Raw genomic sequence first — 23,615 nt, forward strand, 5'->3', positions numbered from 1 at the left:
CACCATGTTTCTACAGCAGCCCACAATAACTGGCCCAACACTGGCTCTACATCAGACCTTTCACGTTGTCAGGAGTTATGGCCAGCTTAGTATCTCTTGCTTGAAATGCGAGGGTGGTGTGAGGGGTACTCAGTCAGTTGCACTCTGTGCCTTTACCACTAGATGCCACTAAATGTTTGCATGTTAACTTTAACCACAATTTTCCAATAAAAATAGCTGCTATTTCAAATGTGTCCACTGGGGATCACACACAACACTGTCAGGCAAACTGTTGATGCTACGTTATAATCTATTCTACGTGTTTTTCTGCTGTCAGCGATACACTCTATGGCTCCGTCATTACACAACATGTCTTTGTCAAAAAGGAGAGGAGTGGACAGAGTGTAGTTTCCTGTTTATCTCCAGAGGTGATTGTGAAACCTGTGTGTGCTCAGTGTGTTTGCAGCAGGTTTCAGTAGACTATAATATTCAGCATCACTATGAGCCTCATCATGTTCACATTTTAAGCCTGGCTTATAATAACTTTTATATTTACTTTATTCACCTTTTATTCACCTTATTAACCTATTTATATGCTGGGTTATTAGTCTATATATGTCTATTAGTCTATATAAATTGTAAAAGTTTTTGTCGAAAGTGGCTTTTATTGCATATTAATACTTGCAGTTTACTCATGATCATTTTTGTTATATTTTTTTAATTCAGAAAATTGAAAATTATTATGACAGAAATTGGTGGACTCCTGGTTGAAGACCCCTGAGTTAGATTAGTTTCTGATGTGTTCAGAAATACAAGCTGCTAAAAGCCAGTGATGTCATTAATAAGTCCTAATTTATCAATCCACTCCCATGAATGAGAATTAAAGGGAAAATTCAATTCAAATGACATTTTACAATTCATAATCTCCTCATACAGGAAACGGTCTTTTCTCCTGTAGCATATTTGCATACATGTTTAGTTCTTCTTTTCGAGGAAATTAGAAATGGTGTGATCACTGACTGTACAAATGTGTAATGTCATTTGAACTGACTTTCCCTGTTATTTTCTGGCGGGTTTTTATCATATCATCAGAGTTTGGCTCCAAAGACATTTTAGCCAATCAACACTGGCAGTTCTACATTTGTTATGTAAATTACCACATCCGGTCTGAGAGCGTGAAAAAAAAGTGATAGAAAAAGTCAAATGAACTTTGAACTGTTCTCATCCATTTCCCACCAATGAAAAAACAACACTCGTGCTTTTTTAATATCATTTTATGGATGTGAACAGAAGACACGCAGAGGTGTCTGTGCTCACGTGTTTTTTGTATTCACGTTATTTTAAAGAAGAAAAACAGAAACTTTAAAAAAAAAAACGAGCCAAACAGGAATGCCACGTGGGTCAGTGACGTAGGACGTACGTGCTACGTGACGTGGTGAAACAAGGCGCCCTGCTGCCTGGCGCTCAGTTTAAAGAGTCTGAGTGTGAGCGTGTTCATGTGCAGCTCTGCCTCATCAGCATCCACATCTCATCTGAAGCGGAGGACATGTCCAGAGACAGGTACGGTGACGCAGCATTTTACCCGCTGTTGTTAGTTTGAAGTGGCCGCGGGAGCGATGCGGTCCGTTAATGTTCACCGTGAGCATGAAACAGACAGAGCTACCCGCTTAGTCCCGTCTGTCCGCCCCAGTCCAACAAACACCACCGTGAAGTTATCCAGGAAACTGTTTGAATCGAGCTGCTTACTCTGTAGCTTTAGCCGTATATCCAGTGTGTTTGTGAGGCGCCATTTTAGTAGTTTTAGTGTAAAAACCGGAGAAGAATCGATGCCGCGCTTTCATGAGAGAGGCCTCCCTCCAGTCTGTCTGCAGCTGCTTCCTGCATGAAGAAACTGTGAAGCAGACACTAATAGTCTCTGTTAATGTGATTATAAAAGGCCAGTGTGACCCTCCACGCGTGTCATGTGGAAATAAAGTGACAAAGTGTTTGAGTTTTCTTTTGTATTGAGAGTTTGCGCGGTCACAGCGCAGGGAGCCACAGCAATATGGCGGGCAGACACAGACTGCTCTCTGGAGGAAGCTCGGTCGCTAATGAAGCTTCTCTGATGTTTCCATGAAAAGACACGATGATGAATGATGAAGTGTTGTGTAACCACGTCAACATTTTCCATCTAAAAGTGTTCGTTTGTCCTCCACCCAGCATGCCCCTGCAGGATCTGCCCTGCATGAGTCTTCAGGGCTCCATGTTGTCTCAGTCCAAGAGGACCATCAAACGCAAGTCCAGAGGCTGTCTCAGCGAGGGCCTGGACACTGAATGTACCCCAACGGATCTCATCCAGCAGTGGTCACCGAGCCACAAGCACCAGCGGCTCATCAGCAAGGGGAAAGAAAATGACTGCAACCAGTTTGTCCTGGCCAGGAGGTCGAGGAGGAGAAAGGAGTCCACATCAGGTAGGAGCAGCCGTCAGACCCCCCTGTGAAAGCTGCTGGGGTGAACTTTTTGCTCTTTCCTCATTGTTCTTTTCCCTCCACAGGCATTTCATGGGACAGCCTACCCGATGAGCTGCTCCTCAGGGTCCTCTTCTACCTCCCTCTGCAGCACCTCCTCAGGATGTCTGTCGTCTGCAAACGCTGGCATCGCTTGGCGTGAGTCTCCGATCACTACACTGCACCTTTATTCACAGGGGGTGTCACTGTCACTTTTCATTATTGATTACTACAGAGCTTAAATCCACAACAGCCTTCAAACTATGCAACATAGAACCTACGTACACAATAGTAAACAAATAAAAAGTATAAGGAATTAATCTATGTTCAAAATATTGAAGTGTTTGTAAACTTTCCTGACCTCGGGTTTGAACTGGGTGTAGTTATTATGCTATTAATTTTAGTCAGTCATCCAACAAAACCTCTCTGCTCTCACTCAGCTGGAGCTGACACACACATTTCACTGCCTTCAGTGTCATAAATAAACTGAACCTGTCACTAAAGGAAATATTCTTACACCTGTTTTTATTATTAACCAGAGAAATGCAACACGCGTATTCTGAATTTAAGTTTCTTTTACTGAACAGCTGAAAACAAGCTTAAAACAAATTTAATCAACTAAATGAAACGACAACAAAAAAAATTACCCATCCATCTTGTTTAGTCTTTCTGCTGTTCTAACAATCACCATCTGGATATAAATCCTCAATTCACTGTGAACATCTGGTACTATGCCTGTTCTTGTAAATGGAGTCAGGTCTGATGGCTTTAAAGAGTGTAGATAACAGTTGTCTGATATATTCTAAATATAAATATACTCCACAGCACCTCGTACTGCGTCTGTCATGGTACTCCTGATCACAGTCTGGATAAATGGTCTTAAACGGATAAATGTCTGAGTCTTTACGCAAGGATTGTGTGTGTGTGGCAGGTTTGATGAGTCTCTGTGGCGCGGTGTGGATCTGGAGGGGTTGACCCACATGGGCCCAGCTCTGCAGCAGGTGCTGAAGACTGGAGTCCGCAGGCTGCGCTGCCCTCGCTCCTTCGTGGAAGAGCAGCATTTCACAGGGACAGGGTGAGTCCAGCAGCTGGATCTGCTCAGTCCAGATGTTCTATGTAGAGAGTTAATTTCAGCCAGGGTGACGAAATCTTATGTACAGACTCAAACTATAGTGAATATGTTTATGAAGTTTTCATGTGCATGAATTTTGTTTGGATTTTTATGGTTGGCAACAATGTTATAGTGCATTCCTCATTCACATGTCTCTCCCCTGAAAGAGGAGAATGAACAGACGCTTGTTTTAAAGGAACAGCTTGATGGTGTTGTCTTTATCTTTTCTGTCACTCAGCCCACTGCAGATCGTTCAGATGGATCTGTCCAGCTCCATCATCCCCACCTCCGCTCTGGAGAGCATCATCTGTCGCTGCAGGCTGCTAGAACATCTGAGCCTGGAAGGTCTGCAGCTGTCAGACGTCATCATCAAGTAAGTTTCTGGCTCACCTATTTACTGCACCCTCCAGAATCTTTAATGAGGTCAGTCATTAACATTTCTATATCTCTATATTCAACATGATTCAAATATTAAAAGGCAAGTGTGTCAGATGAAGGGGACAATGAGGGAAACATCCTGCGTTGTGCTCTCTCTCTCTCTCTCTCTCTCGCTCTCGCTCTCTCGCTCTCTCTCTCAGCGCCCTGTCCAAGAACCCAAACCTGCTGCAGCTCAACCTGGGCGGCTGCTCCGGCTTCTCGGCTCCAGCGCTGGCTGACATGCTCAAGTCCTGCTCCAGGTCAGCTGCTCTGTCTGCTTCACCTGTAAGAAGCAATGGCTCCACCTCCATCTCTGCCATTTACTCACTCTGTATGTTTTTTGTCTTGCTCTGTGCAGTATAGAGCAGCTGAACATATCATGGTGTGACTTCAACAACAGTCACGTGAAGAGTGTTGTTGATAATGTGAGTGCCGGTGTTACTCAGCTCAACCTCAGCGGGTACAGAGAGAGCCTAACACTAGACGGTAAGTGGCAGACGGTGCTCACTTTTATTTATTTAGCACTAAATCATAACATGTTATCTGATTCCATACAGAGCAGGTCTGACTGTACTCATATTCTGTAAATACATTCTGTAAAGTGTGTGTGTGTTTACAGATGTGAAGGTGCTGGTGACAAGATGCCCCCACATCGAGACTCTAGACTTAAGGTAAGACTGGGCCTGTGAGCCACTGATCATGTTAGCAAGTGAAAGATACAAGGAATGTTTTGTACGGCATGAAATCATGATTGATTATGTCGTGTTGATACATACTGTCAGTATGTAACACTGCCCCACACCAAATAGTTTTTTAGTGGTCACATTATTCCCAAAGTGGAGAACGTCATAAGTACCATTAGTAACACTACGCTACAATCAGATCTGTTCAAGCGACACAGAGAACCTCCTGTTGAGACAAGAACTGCCGAGTCATTTTTACCCATGTGGCATTTTCAGATTATGTAAATCTGTTTTAAAACTCATATGTAAATCCATGACTCTTCCTAAAATGGGGTTTAATCGTCTCGTGCAAACTATGGTACACGAGCTTCCTTGAGTGGTGTGTGAAGGAATCTCTAGAATACAACCCTTTTTAATTTTAAGCATTTTCTTTGTTTTTAAACTAAGTAATTCATCTGTAATACTTTGTCAGTATCACGTTCATGTAGGTAGCGTGCATTCATCCATAATTAGTTAGTTATGAGCTACAATGTGATGTGGAGTTAATAACTTTAATGTTAAGTTTGTTTTTTACATAATAATAATAATAATAATAATAATAATAATAATAATAATAATAATAATAAAAAACAAAGAAAAGGCAATAGACATAAATTAAATGGTGTCATGGCAGGTATCCATATTCTATAAAATCAAATTTATACAGTTCACATGTCTTTCGTTATGTCACAACACCCATTTTTCCCACTTCGTAATTGAAACATCTTCCTTCAGTTGAAGTTGGTGGGTCATATTTTCCATACAGTATATTTCTCTTACAATCTCTAGCCATTGTTCTATGGTAGGAGATTCAGTCTTCAGCAGTATCTGACTATATACTGTATCTATCATTTCCAGTTACACTTCAGTTACATTTCCAAGATACATAGTCTTGCTTTCATGTGGTATTTCATACCCCAATATATCTTTAGTTAACTTGAGTGTGATGAAGAAACGGGTCAGTTTTCCACCCAAATTCCCTCCACATTCGTGAATTTGTAGTGTGGTGTTTCACACATCAAGCCACTCCAAGGGTGATGTCGATGTGCAGCTTCCTCTCCCACCTAGTAATCAGTTGAAGCAGCTGTACTCTGAGGTTGTGATGTAACACAGATTAACCCATTATATACTCGCATTAGTGCATCTATCACTCCATTTAATGTTTTTGAGCACCCTATTTCCTTTATGAAATAACCCTCTAAAAAAAAAAAAAAAAAAATTTTTTTTTTTTTTTTTTTTAAATCCATATGTTTCTCTAAGGTCCTGAGACATGTGTTTCCATTCTTTAGTATTGTGCACATGGCAGTGATTCCCTTCCTCTCCTAGTTTCTCCATGTCAGGTCACTCAAGTTTGGCTTGAATCTTTCATCATATGCAATCCAGTTTAACAATCTCACTACTTTTTCTAATCTATGCTGTTTAATGTAATTAGCCCAGATAGTCAGTGTGTGGGAGGTAATTGGATCTATTCAACCTTTTAGTGTTTGTATTGATGTTATGTTGCCTAAAGGGATTGTACTGGTTTACTAGCCACCCTCATCTCAATCTTCTCCTTAAACGGTGCCTTATCTTCATGTGTGTTCCAGTGACAGCACTCTGCTGATGGCTGACAGCTTCCCCGTCCTCAAACAGCTCAAGTGCCTGCAGCATCTGTCCCTGAGTCGCTGCTATCACATTCACCTCGCCGCTCTCACGTAAGCTCCCGTCCCGTCGTCACCTTTCTGAGTGACTTGACTTTAAAAGTCCAAAGCTGACCTTGTGTCTCCTGTTTCCAGTGACCTGGGTAAGATGTTTCCCATGTTGTGCCTGCTGGATGTGTTTGGCGTCGTACACAACAGCCACCTGCCCTCTCTGAAGAAGGAGATGCCTCACGTCTCCATCAACTCCAGGCCTTTCTCCAACATCGCCCGGCCCACGCCCGCCAGCAGGCTCGTCGGCTGCCTCAGTGACCGGGCCATGTGGAACAGGAAGTGTCAGCTGAGGTTCAAACTGTAACCACGGCAACTCATGTTTTTAAGCTCTGTTAGTTTTCTGTTGCGAGTTGAGTGTTTGTTGCTGCAGTATTCCAGCACATCCAGGGAGTCGGCCCACCGGCGGGATGGTGCCATGTTTCAGTGTTGCTGCTACAGAAGATGCTTTTAGTGTTGGCTGGCATGAACGGTACTGAAGGTCAGTTACTGGACTGTTCTTTGAAGTGGGTTTCTGTGAGGTACTGATCCACAGACAGTGTTTTACCTACAGTAGACAACAGCAGCATGAAGCTAAGCAGTGTACTGCTGTGGAAGGCACAGCAACAAAACAGGTTTAGGCACATAAAAATGTAAACGCTGACGTGTTCATATCGCTCTCTCAAAGCCACCAGAAACAAAACACAGGAGTCTGGTCTGCCACTGCCTCCACTGTGTGTTTGTGACTTTGGTGCCATACCATGTTAACTTGGATCAGCCCTAACGTGATAAAGGACCAAGGTCACAGAATAACAGACTTGACCTGAAGCAGTTAAAAACCTTTTTAAAGGCACCAGGAAAAAAAACCATTTTATCTTGCAGATGGGAGTTGCTGGTCTACTGCCTTGATCCACAGTAACTAACATGTTCAAACTCAACACAGACTAACCAACCAATCAGGGCAGCAATGCCGGAGACCGAAGACTGTTCTGTGCTGTTTTTGTCAAAGAAGTCTGGTAGTTTTGAAGAGCTTGATGAGAAACACTTCAGTTTCCTATAGGAACCGCTGCTGAAGGCTGCTGTCTAACGCAGTGAAAGAAACTCGGGTGCACTGACAGCCTTCTACTGACTGTGGATCAATACCTCATACAACCACACTTCAATAAATCCAGACTGTCTTTAAGTACTGAACATGTTAGCCTGTAGAGAAATGTAATACTTTATTTAGGACGGTCACATTGTTCTTGTTGGAATGTGTTAACACAAACTTGTAGTGGATTTTTGAATCTGTTTTAGGTTCTAATGTGTTAATTTAAAATATTTTTAAGTGAAAGCTGGTTTAAAGGCTTGATTTTTGAAATGTTGACGTCTGTAAATATCTGGGACACTTGATTCCTCAGACATTTTAATAATCCTGATGGCAGAAATGTGCTGCTGTCCACTGTAATAATGAGAAGAGTTGATTTTAATCAGTGAAGAAGTTTTAATGTAAAACGATGAACCTGGAATGTCGACACTAGCTTTGAACATGACGTTAACATGCAGGCTCACACATTGCCTGGACCGTGTGATCATTAATTCTCTCCAGCTGATTTTCTGACCAGCTCATTATGTCAGTGTGCATGTGCTGTATGCTCTCTGCTCTGTTACCATTTTAATCACACGTCAGACAGACTGAACTTTAAAGGAACATGACTTTTATCTTGTGAGCTGTTCATTTCCCTTCTGAGTCTCAAGTAAACCACAGAATACACAAACTGTTCTTCGTGTCTTTGCATGTTTTGTTTGCAGGCAAAGGGTTAATGTACTAGGAGGTATGTTGAGTTTTTAATGTGTCTTTAAAGTTTCGAGATCACCATGGTAACATGCTGCACACCTAACCTGCTCTGGAATAACTCTGCTTTAAAAGTTAAATTTGCCAATGTGTGCCAAAAAACTGCAGTTTCTCAAATGTCCACTTGAGGCTGGTTCCAGAAGTGAGTCAGTCTCCATAAGTCCCCATGTTCAAATGTCCAACTTCACAGCAGAAATAAACATGTTTACAGCCTGGTACAAAAAACTGTTTTGGTCTCTGTAGCTAATTTCCCCGTTCATGACAACTGTACTGATATTGAATTTATATACAACTCACCTGTTCAAATGATATTACTGCTTAAAGTTATGCAGGATTAAGAGTGTGGACACTTTGACAGGTGGGTGCTGTCACAGGTGACTTTTTTTGAGAAACTAGGATTCATCCAGCCCGCCTCAGCTCCACCCATGCTCCACCTCTTTATATCTAAAAATAGGTAAAGAAAATAGGTGGCATGTTTTGTGCAGCAAATGAGTCGACTGTCCCCTCTCATGGCAATGACTCATGAAGAAAATCTGAGATAACAGTTTATAACCACCAGTGTGATATCCATTATTTTAGAGAATTAAAAGAATGCAATAACTCGCTATATTCAATAGAATACTGTACACTCTGTAAATAAATACTTATTCTGGATTTGTGAACATGCTCCGATAAAATTTGGACAGGATCTATTTTTGGAAGTGGTAAAGGTACAGAAGTGTTATCAGCCAAATGTATAAGTATCAGCAGCCAGTACAAGTATCAGTTCTACAGTAAATGAACCTATGATTGACGTGACATTATTAGATTAATACTGACATATGAATGTGTTAACAGTTTCACCGTTGTATCCACTCCAGGTGCTTCACAGATAGTTGGGTAGTTTTGTCCAGTGGTTTCCAGCCTAAGGACAAGGCCCCTCCAAGGGATCAGCAGACAAATGAGAGATGATTATTTGGAGAGGAAAAAAAGCTCTCTTCACATATAGATATTCATTTCTCTGGTGTTATATATTATATTGGATCATTTGTCTTCTTCGAAGTTGGCCCATGATGGCAAACACACAACAGACTAAATATTTCCAGAGAAACATTCACAAAGTCACAAGTCATCATAAAGATTTTGTCTTTTAAACTGAAGCTTCTCCCAGCAGAAATCAATGAGAGCAAAAGTAACCACATGATCAACAGTGACACACAGTACAGCTATTAGAGTAACCAAAAAGTGTGTGGTAAATGTGCTGTAACATTAGCTGAGAGAGTCAGAGAGAGTCACTGAAGCACATTCACGGCCGTTTGTCAGAGTTTCTGTGTGCTAAATGTGTTCTAACATTAGGTAAGATAGCAACTCAGAGAATCTGGTGCAGGTGTCAGTCAGAGGTAGCAGGCCACAGATTTGCCTAAAGTGACTGCTGAGTTTCAGCCTTTCACTCACACACAGTGAACGTCCATTATCTATAAACCAGCCAGCTGACACTGGGTGAGAGGCGGGGTACGCTATGGACACGTCAACAGTAAACAGACAATCATTAAGGCTCACATTCACACCTTTAGAGTCACCAATGAACCTGTGTATCAAAAAGACAGTTAACAGTACATGGAAGTGACAAAGACGCAGTGAAGTTAAAATAAACACACAAAAGCACGTTTTGTTCAGAACACTTTATCGGATTCAAAAACACAGCCAGGCATACTGACAATATTTTCATGAGGATCCGGCCTTTGGCACGCTGCATATTGCAATGTCTTGATCATTTTGTAAACCTATCCTCCAAAAGAACCCCTGCTGGTTCAAGAGGGATTCAAGAGTATACAAGAGATCTTCTACATTTGTATTAAATCATGATGACTACAGTGTCCTCTTTAGAATTCAGCATCATAAAACAGCATAGTTCAAGCGTTTAGTGTCAAGTGGCTCCTGGTTTCAGATCATTTCTATCATCAGATACAGTTTGTGGTTTGTGGTTTTTGTTGTGTTAATATCGGGCATGTGTGCCTCAGGAACAAGCTGCTGTTTCAGTAACACTTCCAGATTTTCCTGTCTTGTGAGAAGTTACAAGACAAACTTTTGACCTAAAACACAGAGAAATGTGTCTTTGAGCTCAGACTTCTGTTTTTACTTCATTTGTCTCCTCTGCGGTTTCATTTTTAGGACCCAAGTAGCTCAAACAGCTACAAAAAATATAAGCTATGTTCCAAAAATATCCATAACAGACACTGCTTCAGTTCACCATGTAGATACACCTTATAGACGGAGCATAGTGTTTTTGTATCACAGCCTATTATGTATCTTCCTCCACTGTTCCATGAACACACACACTGTAGTTTATTTGACTCAATCCCACACACAGTCTTTCTGTCATAAATACTCACTATAGCACCAAATGTAGATTAATCCACCGCTGAAAACAGTCCCCAACTAATGCTCCATTTCCTCCCGTTTAAATAACTTTGAATAAAAACTACAGTGACTAGTTTAAAGATGTACATCTTCAGCACCACCTTCAGAACCAGTGGACTTGTGGCTGAAAACCACAGACAGGGGAGGGAAGTCAGAGAGCAGTGAGAGTCAGACCAATGAGATTTGTTGACAATAGGAGAAAAAAAAAAGTCATTAACCGATGGTGTGAAATCATGACAATCTTCTGTACATTTGCATCTGATCCCCAGATAGACATGCATCATCATCATCATCATCAAGGGTTTGATTTTTTTATTGACAGACTAAGTGTTCCATTCCAACCCAGATGAATCTGATCAGAGAGAGATGCATATCTCAACAGTCTATTGACTTAATAATTCAGCTCTGTCTCTCAGATACTCACTGTTGATTTGATGCAGTAAAAGACAGTCAGTAAAAGATGTTTGATGCTGTATCTACAAAATGATTTACAGCCATTACAATTTGTGGATAGTGGGATGGGGATTAAAAAGCAAAATGTTTGATTTGAAAAAAAAAATGCACACATTTAATAAAGCAATAGTAACAATGATACCTTTCTTCCCCAGGTATAAAAATATTCAACACTTGTGGCAGCTGAGTCTAAAAACGGTACCCTTTGACCAAACACTGCAGAGAAACCAGCCAGGTGTCATGGACTCATCTCAGTTCTCGAGGAGGACCGTCCGGAGCTGATCCTCCCCGCTCATGCTGATCGTAGCGATGGCACCGTCGTTGAACTCGAACGAAGTCCCGCCGTCGACCACCATGCAGGCGTCCCAGCACCGCGAGCGGACGCAGACCCTGAATCAGCAGAGGAATAACAATATTCAGAAGGTTTCTCTACAGTGTCAGCTCTCATTTATCTTTTGTCCTCAAGACTGAGGAACGCTCACTGACTTGCTGGCGAAGCCTCTCTGGCGACTGTTGGAGAAGACTCGGTTGACGATGGGTTCTCTGACGCTGTAGAACAAACGTCTGTCGTCCGGACTGAACACCAGAGACTCGTTGTATTCATCAGTAACTGAACACACACACACACACACACACACACGTCAGATAAAGCAAAAGTACATATGTACAATAATAAACATAGGAGGACGGTTGACCCACCTTTTTCAATAAAGTCACGATTAAGTGGGATATCAAGACCAGTTTGGGATTTTCCTGAACAAAGACACGTTGGTTTGTCAGTGACGAACAGTAAAGACTTTAACACATTTTAACATCCCACGTGCGCACATACCGATTTTTAGAACATCCTCCACTGCTTGTTCAACAAGTTTGTTGATGTTATATGACCTGTGGACACCAAGAGAGAAAAACCATCAGAGAGCAGACATGCAGGATGTCATACCACTGTGGACTTGCAACTTGAAGGAGTCATGGTGGAGAGGAAGAAACGTTCCAAAGTGTGGCTTCATTTCATGAAGACAGATCATAATGGTGCTAATAGATGTCTGTAAAATGATCATTTTAAGTGTGGTAATGAACTGAACTGAAACATATTTCTATACAGCATGGGCTTAAATTACAGAAACGCTGTAACAACTTCCCAACTGAGCAGCTTGTTCAAATGGTAAATATCCTGTTCTAATAACGTTAGAGCCACGCAGGCAGACTGAGCAGGTTCTCTGACGAAGAAAACCTAAATCAGATATTTAGAAATCATTTCATCCATTTCACACAATGACAGACACAGCAGTTGAATCAATAAAAAAAAAAATCGGACTGATAGGCAGAATCAATACTGGGATTGGTATCAACAGAATCTACCCCTATCTAACTTTTTTAAAAATAGAAAATGAAATAAATAAATAAATACCAGCCCATGCAGCAGGGGTCGTGTTAACTAAATATTTTCTGTCATCTGAAGGTCAAGACAGAGCTACTAATAATAATTTCCATGCAGCACTGTCAATAAGCACAGTAGACCACCTGCAGTAGACCTCAAGGCCAGTTGGAGGTTAGTGTGCACACTAATTAGCTGTTGTTGATGAAACGTGACCAGTGGAGTACTGAAGTGAAACTGGAAATCAAGATAATGTTATTAATGACAATGTGCTTGTTCTACAGTTCTGATATCTAAGAATCTAATATCCTCTCAACACTTGGTGATGATGTTAGATATCTGAATACATAAACGACTGAGCTGTCTGGCAGGTAAAGCTTGTTCCAGAGACATTCAGTGCTGTACAAACCAGACTGAATGCTTTGCTCCTGCTCAGTCATAAAGAACGACCGAAGATGTCGAGTCTCACGGTCGTCAAACACCGACATAAATGTAAAACAAACATGGCTTAGATAGAGACGCACAACACAACAACAGGTGGCGTCCATGCTGCGAATAAGACTGGACAAATGATTACATCACTGAATTACTAATCCTCCAGCAGAGGTCTCTTAGTAATTCCTTTGTCAAAGCTGAGAAGCAGAGACAGCTGAGCCGGCGGAGTCCAGACCACTTGTCTCTGGAACACCGTGCTAGAAGTCATCATCTCTCATCTATCTGTCTTCAGTATAACTTTAACTCTTTAAACACAGTGAATGAGGATTAGACACAAGTGGAACATTTCATGTTGAAAGTTGAGTAGTTCTAGATTTACCAGGCTTTGGAACCTGTTCCCGTGCAGATGCTGAGTCCTGAACTCTTCTGCTTCTCCCACGGCCCGTCATCCACAGAGATCTCATAGTAGGAAGCCCTATGAAGCAAGAGGTTAACATGGGGTTTGAAGGATTTTAACTTCACCCTGTGGTGGAAAGAAATTCCCCTGATGAGACGAGCACAGTGGAGGTAAAGGGGCTGGGGATTAATGAGGGTTACAACATTGCACACAGACACAGGTACACCATGTTCACATGGAGTTACATGCATCAGTTTAGATGACAGGGTACCTGGAGGACAGAGACTCTCCAATGAAGATTTCATTCAGGCTTCTGATAGGCAGGAGGCTAGGCTTGGAGAAGCTCTCTTCTAGTGTTCCTGTCCCTGACAAATCAGACGTCACTGATTAGAACAAAAACATCCACTTACATAATGACCGGTCACCATCAGCCCATTACAGTCAGTCTACGTTAATCTACAGAGACAGGAGAACACAGACAGACAGGAGGACTGGGACAGGTACACATGACGGGTGGTGGAGTCGTACTCCGGTGCATGTCCATGGTGGTGATGCGGTGGGCTTGGCTGTGCTGTTCCAGGCTCATCTGCTGTTCGTGCAGGTCCACAGGGGTCGGGTTGATTCCTGTGCCCTCCAAGTGCAGACGGATCCTCTGACGCCACAGCCACCTGAACACGGCCCAGGAGGGGTGAGGGGTCAAAATGATGTGCAGAGAGACATTAGGCCTAAACTAAACTGCTTTATTATGCAGAGCTTTATATTATTAATCATTAAGACATGTTTATTAATATCTCCTTTTTTGCACCTGCAAGTCTTCATGAAACTGAAATTTATTGAAGTGATTTAGTGATTTAATGAACATAATATCTGCTGAGATATCCTACTACACAAACACTGAGCCCCAGCTGAAATAACCCTGATGACCTCATCAGACGATGACATCATCAGGGTTATTTTCTGAGACTCCTCCAGAGCTGAGACATCATACAATTGAAAATGATGTCATCATATGATGAATATGTCCAATTGATTAATAAAAGAAACAGACAAAATATTATATAAAATATAAACTTTTTTTATGGTGATCAAGAATGTATAAAATGTAGCATGCCATGCCCACTGCACTTAGACCAGGCCTGGGCAATCTGTTCTTGCTCTTGGTTGGTTGGAACAAAAACCTGCAGCCACACCGGCCCTTTGTGGAACAGATTGCCCAGGCCTGACTTCGACTGTGACACTGCTCTGGAGTGACTCTTCAGAGGGATGACAGACTCCGCTCCTTTCTAAACATCATTGTATGTTCATGTCTTCAGAACTGCATCCTAACAGAAGCAGTCAGCACGTGTTCAGAGCAAATCAAGTTAAAAACTTTATTAGGAGTCATAAAGCATTTCAGTTTGTAGTCTGAACCTGCTTCATGTTGACATTTGCTTATTAAAATGCTGCTCAAACAACAGTTTGACGCAGTCGAGATGACCTCAACCTTTCTATATCATCAACTGACGGCTGGCTGGACTGAATTTATGCTGAATGTAATAAGGAAGTTTGCGTAAATTCATTCACATTTTTTTAATGAAGGCTTCTTCATGACAGGTTGGGTCTTTCCTTCTTGTTGTTCTTCAAGCTCTTTGCTTGTTTAAACTTGTCCAATGCAGGACGGGGCTGTTCAGCAGAGTGTGAATAGAGCTTGTGTTCAGGTCTTCACTGTGCGCTCATCCTGTCACATTTATTTACCTTTACATCTTAAATATCAATATAAACTTCAACTATTTCATTTAGTTTTCGTCACAGAAATGAATGAAATGTTGAGATGTAAAATAACTATGTTTGCACACATCTCTGTGAAGCCTTGGTGAGGTCCAGGTATTAATATAACCCCATAATCAATCCTCACTGGGAGTTTTATTTGGTTTTGGCCATTTAGAATAGTCAGAGACACAGCAGTGAGGTTTTAAACACCATGTGACCTTTTCCAGACAACACAGGTTTAAACTTGTTTTGAACTCTGTGCCTATGGAGATCAACAACTTATTGACTAGGTTACAGACAGTGAGAAGGACATGTTCTACACGTATTATTACTACATGTAGTTTTCATTGTAGCTTACAAAGTAACTCTATTGTAGGTTGTCATTATTAAGTTGGGTAGGAGGTTAAGGGGAGACACTTCAGGTACATACATTCAACATCTCAACTAACATTTGAAATGCACTAATTTACACACATCTCCAGAGCAGAAGTGTGAACACTGGATAAAGCCAGGTTCAATGTTCTTGTTTCATGCATGAGTGTGAGGTTTGGTGTATGTGGTGGTGTGTGTAAGTGCTGCTGAAGTGACCATTTGGAGAAAATGCCTTTTAAAAGATATGGATTACAAAATTCTGAGACATTTCAGGTGAATAGGGTCAAAATTTCACTCATATGTATCATCTTCATGTATCATCATGAAAACAATTTCCCAGCAGTGACAAGACAGTTTTTTTTGTAATACTATATTACTTAGATTTTATGTTTAAATATGTAATTTGGCATTATCTAATGTTAACGTTTTGATGAAATCTGGAGACACAAACAGACAAAGTGAAGTCCAATAAACGTCTCAATGTGGATTCAGCAGCACGTTCATCAGTAAGAAGTCACAGCACAACAGCGCTGTGATTGTTTGTGGGTAAATACGCACCTGAACTCACCACGACAGAGTTTCTCCAGTGCCTCTGGGAAGGCACGAGTATACCGCACGGGCAGGCACAGATGACCCTCTGACCTTTATGTGAAAGAGAGAAACATGATGAACAGAAGAGGACTGTTAACACAAACACCATGGAGCCATGACATGGCATTATATGTTAAGTTTACTTTCAAGGGCTTATGGCTCGAGTCCACCGGGCACAACAATGCATCTGTGACACTGTTTTGGTTTGACCTTCACTCAGCTTCATGTCCACAGGAGTATTTCAGAAGCATTTAGCCACGAGATTTAGTCATTTATCTAAAATATATCTTTCTTTTTATAGCTCTACCATGGGGAAGCAGACTATATAGTTATAGTTTCTTTTGTGTGTTTTTACTGTTTTATTATGAAAACTGACCTGATTCTCTGTGCCACATCTGTCTGAGTTTGAAATGCTATGTGCTGCTTCAAGCTACAGTCACACACGTAAAACCACTTTGATTCTATGTGAGCGATGGCCGTATAAAAGCTTTGCTTCCCGTGATGAAGCAGATTTGCATCTCTGCTTTGCGTGGTAAACATTGTGTGCGTGGTTGACGGACTACAAACGGGAAAACTGATTTCTGTATGCAGCACGTCCTGCCCACGTTTGGCCTCAACAGGTTAGGGTCACTCGCCTGCATTTGTGACGTTTATTGTGCATGAAGCAGAGTGGAGAGCAGTTTTTAGGGCACTTCTGAAATACACACTTCTGCTGCCTAACGATCGGCTCTGGTGGGCTGTGTCACAGGAAGCATGGCCATTTGAATCAAGCAGTTATGGACTTCCTGAGGAGCTACAGCATATCAGGTCTAATTGTTCTTCGCACATCACACACAATCCAAAGCCTTCAGAAAAAGTGCTGTTCAGTGTTTTACCTCTCAGGGTCTGTGTTTACTCCAACAACTGGTTTGTCCTTGCTTAAAACCTTACTGGCAACAAGTAGCATTGTCCCGTCGCCTAACAAAACAAACTGCAGTTAGAGAACTTGTATTGTGTATTTGAAGCTTTTGTTCATGTGACTTTTTGCCCCCCCTGGGTTGAATAAGTTGAAGTCCTGCCCATTCTGCACATCATGCATGGAACAAAAGTTTGATTCAGTGTTCATTTATGCAAACAAATAGAGATAATAACCAAAAAAAACATTTGGGAAAACTTCCCGGGAATGAATGGAATGCATTACCTATATACTGCACGTGAAATTAATCAGTGTCACACTGTAGTCCTACCTCCAGCAGAGATGATGGCATCGGCCCATCGTACCACTTCTTCATCATATTCTCCCCTCTTCACGACTCGCACCTCAATGCCTTCTCTCCTGCAAATCACAAAAACATAATTTTTTTAACAAAGTGTCCCAGCTGCAGAAAACAAACCCTCCCTGTCTGGTTGGAAGGAATGTGGCTGTGATAATCGTCCTGTGACAGGCCACATCTTACCGCAGGCTCCTCACTATATGATCCACATTGTTGGTGTGGATGTTGTGTCTTTCCAGCAGGCCACTGTAGCTGGAGCCCTTCATAGCAAGCTGCAGAAACAAACACAGAGACATGGGACATCAGGTCGGTTTGAGGTCACAAACGTGGCCAGACATGAGCTGCAGTCCTTACCAGCTGCTTCAGATCCTCTTCAGACAGTCCAGCATAGCGATACCGCTGCTGTTCAAACTCATATCGCGTGGTCTTTGTCACCACAGCCACTTTCCCAGGTTTGAATCCAGCTTTGGGCTGCGAGGAGGTGCTGCGTGTTGAAGTGTGGAGGGGGCGAACTGAGTTTCCATACAGCAGGTTGACGGCTCGACTCCCGAAGCACACCAAGTTTACGACGGAGCGGCGAGTCATTGTTACAAGTGGACGCACAACCATGAACTCAATCACATGTCCACTGGAAATGTTGTATGCTGAACGAGGTCCCTGCTCGGTGCTGCTGTTATGTAGCTGACATACTGCTTCATGTGTCAGTCAGTCAGTCCTTTGGCCAGACGTCCATTCACACAGACACACACCCAGCTGTCAAGGTAGGTCACCAGGTCCGCCGAGCTCTTCCTGTCAGGCGACAACTTTTACTCTAAGTCGAGTGTGTCCTCAGGCGAGTAACAAAGCAGCAACAACTGTCTGCTTAGCTCGCTATTTCACCAACAGTTAGTTTCACCACTAGCCGTATTTAGTAAGGATTAAACGTAGCGTTACGTTACCGCTCCAAAAGCTAAAAGTAGCTACCAGCTTGCTCACAAGTCGTACGCGGGCTCTGCTCTCGCATATTCCGGCTAGTATTACTCTGAGCACACGGCACACCGGAGCTGTCCCTCTCCTCAGGTCTAAAAGGCGTTTAAACACGAGCTAACACACGTTGGCAGGTTAAGAATAAACGACAACACACGAGAACATCGGTAACTCTGCACGTACCACGCAACTTGGCACGTACCACAAGTTGTACGTACGCTACGCAGAGTTTAATCTGATTGGCTACGTGGCTGTCAATTCGAAGGGACGGGGCGGTGACGTCATTATTTTTGGGCCGCCGTTCACCTCGTGATGCGTTCAGAGGCAGTCGTAAAAAACAGCGCCGGATAATTATAGAAGCAAATCAGAAACAGAAGTGTTTGAATGAACAGCCGCTGAATACTAAACATAGAACTGTACACTCAAGTCAGTTCATAGATTTGAATATTTTACTTTGCTATTTCAAAAGCAGGCTGCCCAGATTCGATTAGTCAAATTCAGGTCGAAGAATTAAAGTCGAAGGGTCGTGTGAAATGACCTGGAAGTATTAATATAGTCACCATGATAAGAGCGGTTCTAACTGTTAAGGAAAGGAGCTTCCATGCTTCCTTTGTTATCTCCTTTAGCATAGGATACACCTAACGCCGTCCCACAATTACTTGCGGCAGCGACAAAGAAATGGACGCACCGCAGAGAGCGCGTATGAATACGGACAGATGTGATATAAAATTATAACATGTAACAATTATTATTTTTTTGTTATTTATTTATTTATTTAGTTTAGATATGTGTCTGCTACTTTTTTAAAATACTTTTCTTATCCTATCTGTTTAATAGTCTGCTGTAAGTGCAGTCGGATTTTCATAACATTCATAAATGCAACAGATGCAGCACGTTGTTGAACAAGGTGACATAAAAACTCTCTCCGCCAATCCAAAACAGTAAAAAATAAATAACTTAACTGACTTAAATGAATAAAAATACAATGGACCAGCCTCCATATTAATGTGCAAACAATAAAAAATATATAATTATAATAAATAAATAATAAAAACATGGGTTAGAAACATTTACATGTAACACTGCAACCCCTTTGCACCATGATGGATCTTTTTCTGTGACTGTGGTATGTATAAGCACAGTCAGACATTTGAGGCCTCTGCACAACGTCAACAGAAATCAGCAAAAGCCAAATAATATTTTGATGCCATGATGCAATTGTTAATGGTGCCTACTGTTATTCTCCTCATTTTAGTGGATGGTGGAGGTCGAGGTCGTGACCTCATGAGCTGCACCCCTGACTAGGTATCTGAGGAGGAGCTGAAGTCTTATCACATCTCTGTCAAATGGCCAACAAGAGGGGAAGCGGAGGGAAGTGAGGAGATAAAGAAAAAAAAGAGATAACGTATAAGAGGAAGGGGCAATGCTTTCCCAGAACTCTGTAACCCACATCAGAGAGAGGACGAGGAGGTGGAGATGAGCAGACAATCAGCAGGTGGTGTAGAGACTGAAGCCTTTGAGGATGTCTGCCACTGGATGGCAGATATGAAGAGGAGGAGAGAAAATGAGGAGGAGGTGATGTGGCTGGAAGAGAAAAAGGAAGATGGAAACAAACTACAGTATGGAAATATGACACACCCTGGATGGTTCAACAAAGAAGGGAAGCTTATCACCAAGTGTCCCTGATGAAGAACACTTGAGGTTTATAGATACTGAACTTGTGTTATGATGGTGGTTCCTCCCAGACCAATGCCAATTCATCTAATCTATCTTCACAGAATGTTTTCTATAAATGCAAATAATTTGCATTTATAGAAAATATATAGATTTTAATTTGTACTGGTTTAAAAAGAACCCTGAAGAAACAAACATTTCAAACTTGTAATTTGTTGGAAGACAAAACCAGTTTGAGTATATGGAAGGCTGCTGTCACAGGTAACACACAGAACCACCAGGCGCTGCATGATTTTGAATGTCCAACGTATTGTAAACATGATTTTTTAATCATTTTTGGTTACACAAATCTATTATTACATGTAGTGGTCAAGGCATGCAGATACACAATATGAGGTGACTTAAAAAGAGATTCAAGAACAGCTTCATTATCAAACCTTTCAGTTGCCAATTCCCTGTACTGTATGAAACATCTACATTATTAATTTTTGCAGGTTATTTCTTTTTTTTTTCTTCTCTTTTTTGTGTTTACTTTGAGTACACAACATTTTTACACAGTGTTTTACAAAGTAACTTAGGCAAATCTGTGGAGTTCAAGTATACGTTCATTTGTTTTAAGTTGGCCTTAAAACATCACCCACATGCCTGTACAGTATGTATTATTAAAGAGTCATAAGTCACATAAGTTACTTGAGGTTGCTCAGTGTTGAGCCCAGGTGTTGCTGATGAATGAAGGAGCAAACAGTTTTTGACGGTTTTTATATATGACAAGTGGCTTTATCAAGAAATGAAATGAATATTATTATTTCAAACACAAAGACGTTTGTGTTGGTTTACTGCCTGCTGGAGGACTAGTCAAAACAAAAGCAATCAGCATCCAGTAGTGGCTACAGGACTAGTCATTACATTATGATAATACTCTGTTTTTATTTTTCTGGCATGGCATTTTTCTTTTTTGACAGAAACATCTGCTCAGTCCCGGCCCTAACCAATTTGGCACCCTAGGCAAGATTTAAGGTGGTGCCCCCCTTGCATCGCAGCACTGCCAATTTACATACAAACACACAAGAAACCAAAAAGCTTTGTCTTTGACATTTTATTTTATTTTTACAAAACAAATTGCCCAATAATAAATAATAAAATGAAAATACAAATAAATTAAAAAATAAAAACAAAAATAGGTACAAAATTGACATACTATACAATACTAAAATACACAATACTTTAATTCTCCTTCTGTTTTCAGTGTTACATAGAAACCTTCTCCACTTCTTCTGTCTCTAACATGCTCACTCCATTCAGTACATCATCTCTCATATTTCAACCTCCTTTATAGGCACTAGTCTTCACTACAGACCCAGTAGCTTGCAGATACATATGAAGTCATACAATGGATTTGTAGAGCAACAGTGCCATCTTTCTGTCGACTGAAAGCCTGACATCTAACAACAGCTCGTCGCATGTTTATGGACTCACAGTTGGTACAATCAGCAGCACAGTGCAGCACACACACATTAGAAACAGAAGCAGAAGCCTCTCTCACCTCACTTAAAGGCATAGTTCATGTGATGTCAGACAGCCCTTTCCCTTGGTGCTACATTGTCTCAGTAATAGAACTGTGTTACACATAAGCCCAACTTTATTTGTATACAGTCACCAGTAGAGGCTCCTGTAGTGATATCCAGCTCACCCACCTGCAACCTAAGAGCCAACGACCTGGGTTTAGTGCCATTGCCTTGGTGTTAAGGCTAGCAGCAGATGAGAAAAAAACTGTTCTTATGGCGTGAGGTTTTGGTCTTGATGGAGCACAGCCTCCTGCCAGAGGGGAGTGTCTCAAAGAGTACGCCTCAGAGTCCTGGAGGCATACAGGTCCTGTAGAGAGGGAAGATTGCAGCCAGTCAACTTCTCTGCAGAGTGAATGACACGCTGCAGTCTGCCCTTGTCCTTAGCAGTGGCAACAGTGTACCAGATGGTGATGGAGGATGTGAGGATGGACTCAATGATGGTGGTGTAGAAGTGCACCTCCACTGTCTTTGGCAGGTTGAATTTCTTCAGCTGCCGGAGGAAGTACGTCCTCTGCTGTACGTTCTTGATAAGTGAGCCGATGTTCAGCTCCCACTTGAGGTCCCGGGAGATGATGGTTCCCAGGAAGTGGAAGGACTTCACAGTGTCAGTTGTGGAGTCACAGAGGATGATGGGGGCAGGCATGGCCAGATGGTCAATCTCCTACCTGTAGGCTGACTCGTCACAGTCAGAGATGAGTGAGTGACTGGAGGTGCAGCTGTTTGTGTATTGTGCCACACATAAGCCTGCTACATAAAACTTTAAACAACCTGCATTATCTTTCCTGCTGAACATCAATAAACATCTTGTGCTTCAGCACTCACCTGGAGTCGTTTGCAGTGTAAAGTAACCGGGATGAGAGCCAGTATCTCCATGTCATATCATAGTCACATCATATCCCCAGATTAATTCGGAATTGTCATATGTACAAGACACCAAGCAGCGAGCTAACTTGGAAGATAGAAATGCTTCAGCATTGTGTCTCATCATCACTTTGATCCAGTTTTGTGGGTATAACATAAAAATAATATTATTAGTGGTGTAATAGACTACTGTTGGCAGGCAGTAATAATATTACTTTTGAAGTAGGTATTGAGTAATGAGTAAAATATTACATTTTTGTGTAATGATCCCAACACTGCTCTTTAGCATGAGAGTCATGAATTTGTGTACTGCCTCCTCTGTCTGTTATCTGTTCATCAGCTGCCTCATTATGTTATTTTGCTGATTGTAGCATGGTTGAGTAAATTTATTAGTTTTAAATATTTTAACTAAATCAAATAATAGCCTGTAACTATTATTTTATCAGTCCATTAATAAAAATCAGAAGATGTGGGTCCTGTAGGAACCCACTCTATATTCTTGTCTGTCACAGTGGAACATCTCACATCTTTCTTATGGTTGATGGTAGTTTAGTTCTATTCCATTTACAAACAAAGTATTGTACACACAAGACCATATTATCAACCAGGCATAGCAGGCAACTGCCCTGGGAGCAGATCTACAGGGGCCGCACAAACCCCAGGGTCACTGCTTTGTGATGTTTTTGACTACTTGATTAATTACATATGTATTATGGAACTTGCACTAATAAATTGCTATATTTACTAAAGGGTGGTCTTGCATTATTACCTAATGTTTAACAGGCTGCCCAGCCTGCTCATACAATTTTATGTGTCTAGCACAGAGGTACCACAAAGTGCTTTACACAAAGTATAGAATATATTAAAATTATTACAGAATTTTTGGATTCTGCCTGCTCTTTTGGATAGTCAGGTAACAAGTCAAGGTAAATTTCACATTTGATCCATTGTAAAATGTTGCTGTGGCTTGGAGGGAGAGTGGGTCGTCCATTAATCAGATGATCGGGGGTTCGATCCCCGGCTCCTCCAGTCTGCATGTCCAAGTGTCCTTGGGCAAGACACTGAACCACAAATTGCTCCTGAAAGCCATCATTGTGTAAATGTGTATGAATGGTTATCTCCTCAAACTGATGAGCAGTCTGCACCTTGCATGGCAGCCAATGCCATCAGTGTGTGAATGTGTGTGAATGGGTGAACTAGATATGTCCTGTAAAGCACTTTGAGTGGTCGCAAGACTAGAAAGATGCTATATACAGTAAGTACAGTCCATTTACCATTGATGAGTGCAGCTGTAGGTTTAACTTA

At 41.6% G+C, this 23,615-nt stretch overlaps 2 protein-coding genes across 11 annotated transcripts; one reads left to right on the forward strand and one right to left on the reverse strand.

The window, feature by feature from the left end:
• The first annotated feature begins 1,386 nt into the window (after window positions 1–1,386).
• Window positions 1,387–8,140, forward strand: skp2 (S-phase kinase-associated protein 2, E3 ubiquitin protein ligase). 2 transcript variants are annotated; one of them, XM_027278655.1, is made up of 10 exons: window positions 1,387–1,539; window positions 2,179–2,429; window positions 2,513–2,624; window positions 3,397–3,540; window positions 3,815–3,949; window positions 4,155–4,253; window positions 4,352–4,479; window positions 4,598–4,664; window positions 6,302–6,409; window positions 6,491–8,140. In XM_027278655.1, exons 1-10 carry the CDS (start codon window positions 1,526–1,528, stop codon window positions 6,708–6,710), a joined length of 1,278 nt encoding a protein of 425 aa, XP_027134456.1. In that variant the 5' UTR covers window positions 1,387–1,525; the 3' UTR covers window positions 6,711–8,140. The 2 variants fall into 2 exon arrangements, with proteins under 2 accessions (XP_027134456.1, XP_010752828.1); XM_010754526.3 differs by having other exon boundaries at window positions 1,388–1,539; window positions 4,613–4,664.
• Window positions 8,141–10,215: 2,075 nt separating this feature from the next.
• Window positions 10,216–18,439, reverse strand: nadk2 (NAD kinase 2, mitochondrial). Of its 9 annotated transcripts, none has more exons than XM_027278626.1 (12): window positions 17,599–18,439; window positions 17,428–17,516; window positions 17,218–17,306; window positions 16,867–16,948; window positions 15,959–16,042; window positions 13,784–13,947; window positions 13,551–13,644; window positions 13,262–13,405; window positions 11,902–11,957; window positions 11,769–11,822; window positions 11,556–11,679; window positions 10,216–11,459 (listed from the first exon to the last, which is right to left on the reverse strand). In XM_027278626.1, exons 1-12 carry the CDS (start codon window positions 17,851–17,853, stop codon window positions 11,321–11,323), a joined length of 1,374 nt encoding a protein of 457 aa, XP_027134427.1. In that variant the 5' UTR covers window positions 17,854–18,439; the 3' UTR covers window positions 10,216–11,320. The 9 variants fall into 9 exon arrangements, with proteins under 9 accessions (XP_027134427.1, XP_027134426.1, XP_027134425.1 ...); XM_027278625.1 differs by having other exon boundaries at window positions 13,262–13,426; XM_027278624.1 differs by having other exon boundaries at window positions 13,760–13,947.
• Between the last annotated feature and the right edge of the window lie 5,176 nt (window positions 18,440–23,615).

Source organism: Larimichthys crocea, chromosome IV, assembly GCF_000972845.2.
Source record: "Larimichthys crocea isolate SSNF chromosome IV, L_crocea_2.0, whole genome shotgun sequence".
NCBI lineage: Eukaryota > Metazoa > Chordata > Actinopteri > Sciaenidae > Larimichthys > Larimichthys crocea.

Coding starts and splice junctions, on each gene's coding strand:
- nadk2 (XM_027278623.1), bottom strand. CDS start 17,853: ATGGTTGTGCGTCCACTTGTAACAATGACTCGCCGCTCCGTCGTAAAC. Junction 16,949..17,217: donor TGCCATCATCTCTGCTGGAG/GTAGGACTACAG, acceptor TTGTTTTGTTAG/GCGACGGGACAATGCTACTT. Junction 13,645..13,759: donor CTGTCCCAGTCCTCCTGTCT/GTCTGTGTTCTC, acceptor CTGATTTGTCAG/GGACAGGAACACTAGAAGAG.
- skp2 (XM_027278655.1), top strand. Junction 2,430..2,512: donor GAGAAAGGAGTCCACATCAG/GTAGGAGCAGCC, acceptor TTCCCTCCACAG/GCATTTCATGGGACAGCCTA. Junction 4,665..6,301: donor ATCGAGACTCTAGACTTAAG/GTAAGACTGGGC, acceptor TGTGTGTTCCAG/TGACAGCACTCTGCTGATGG.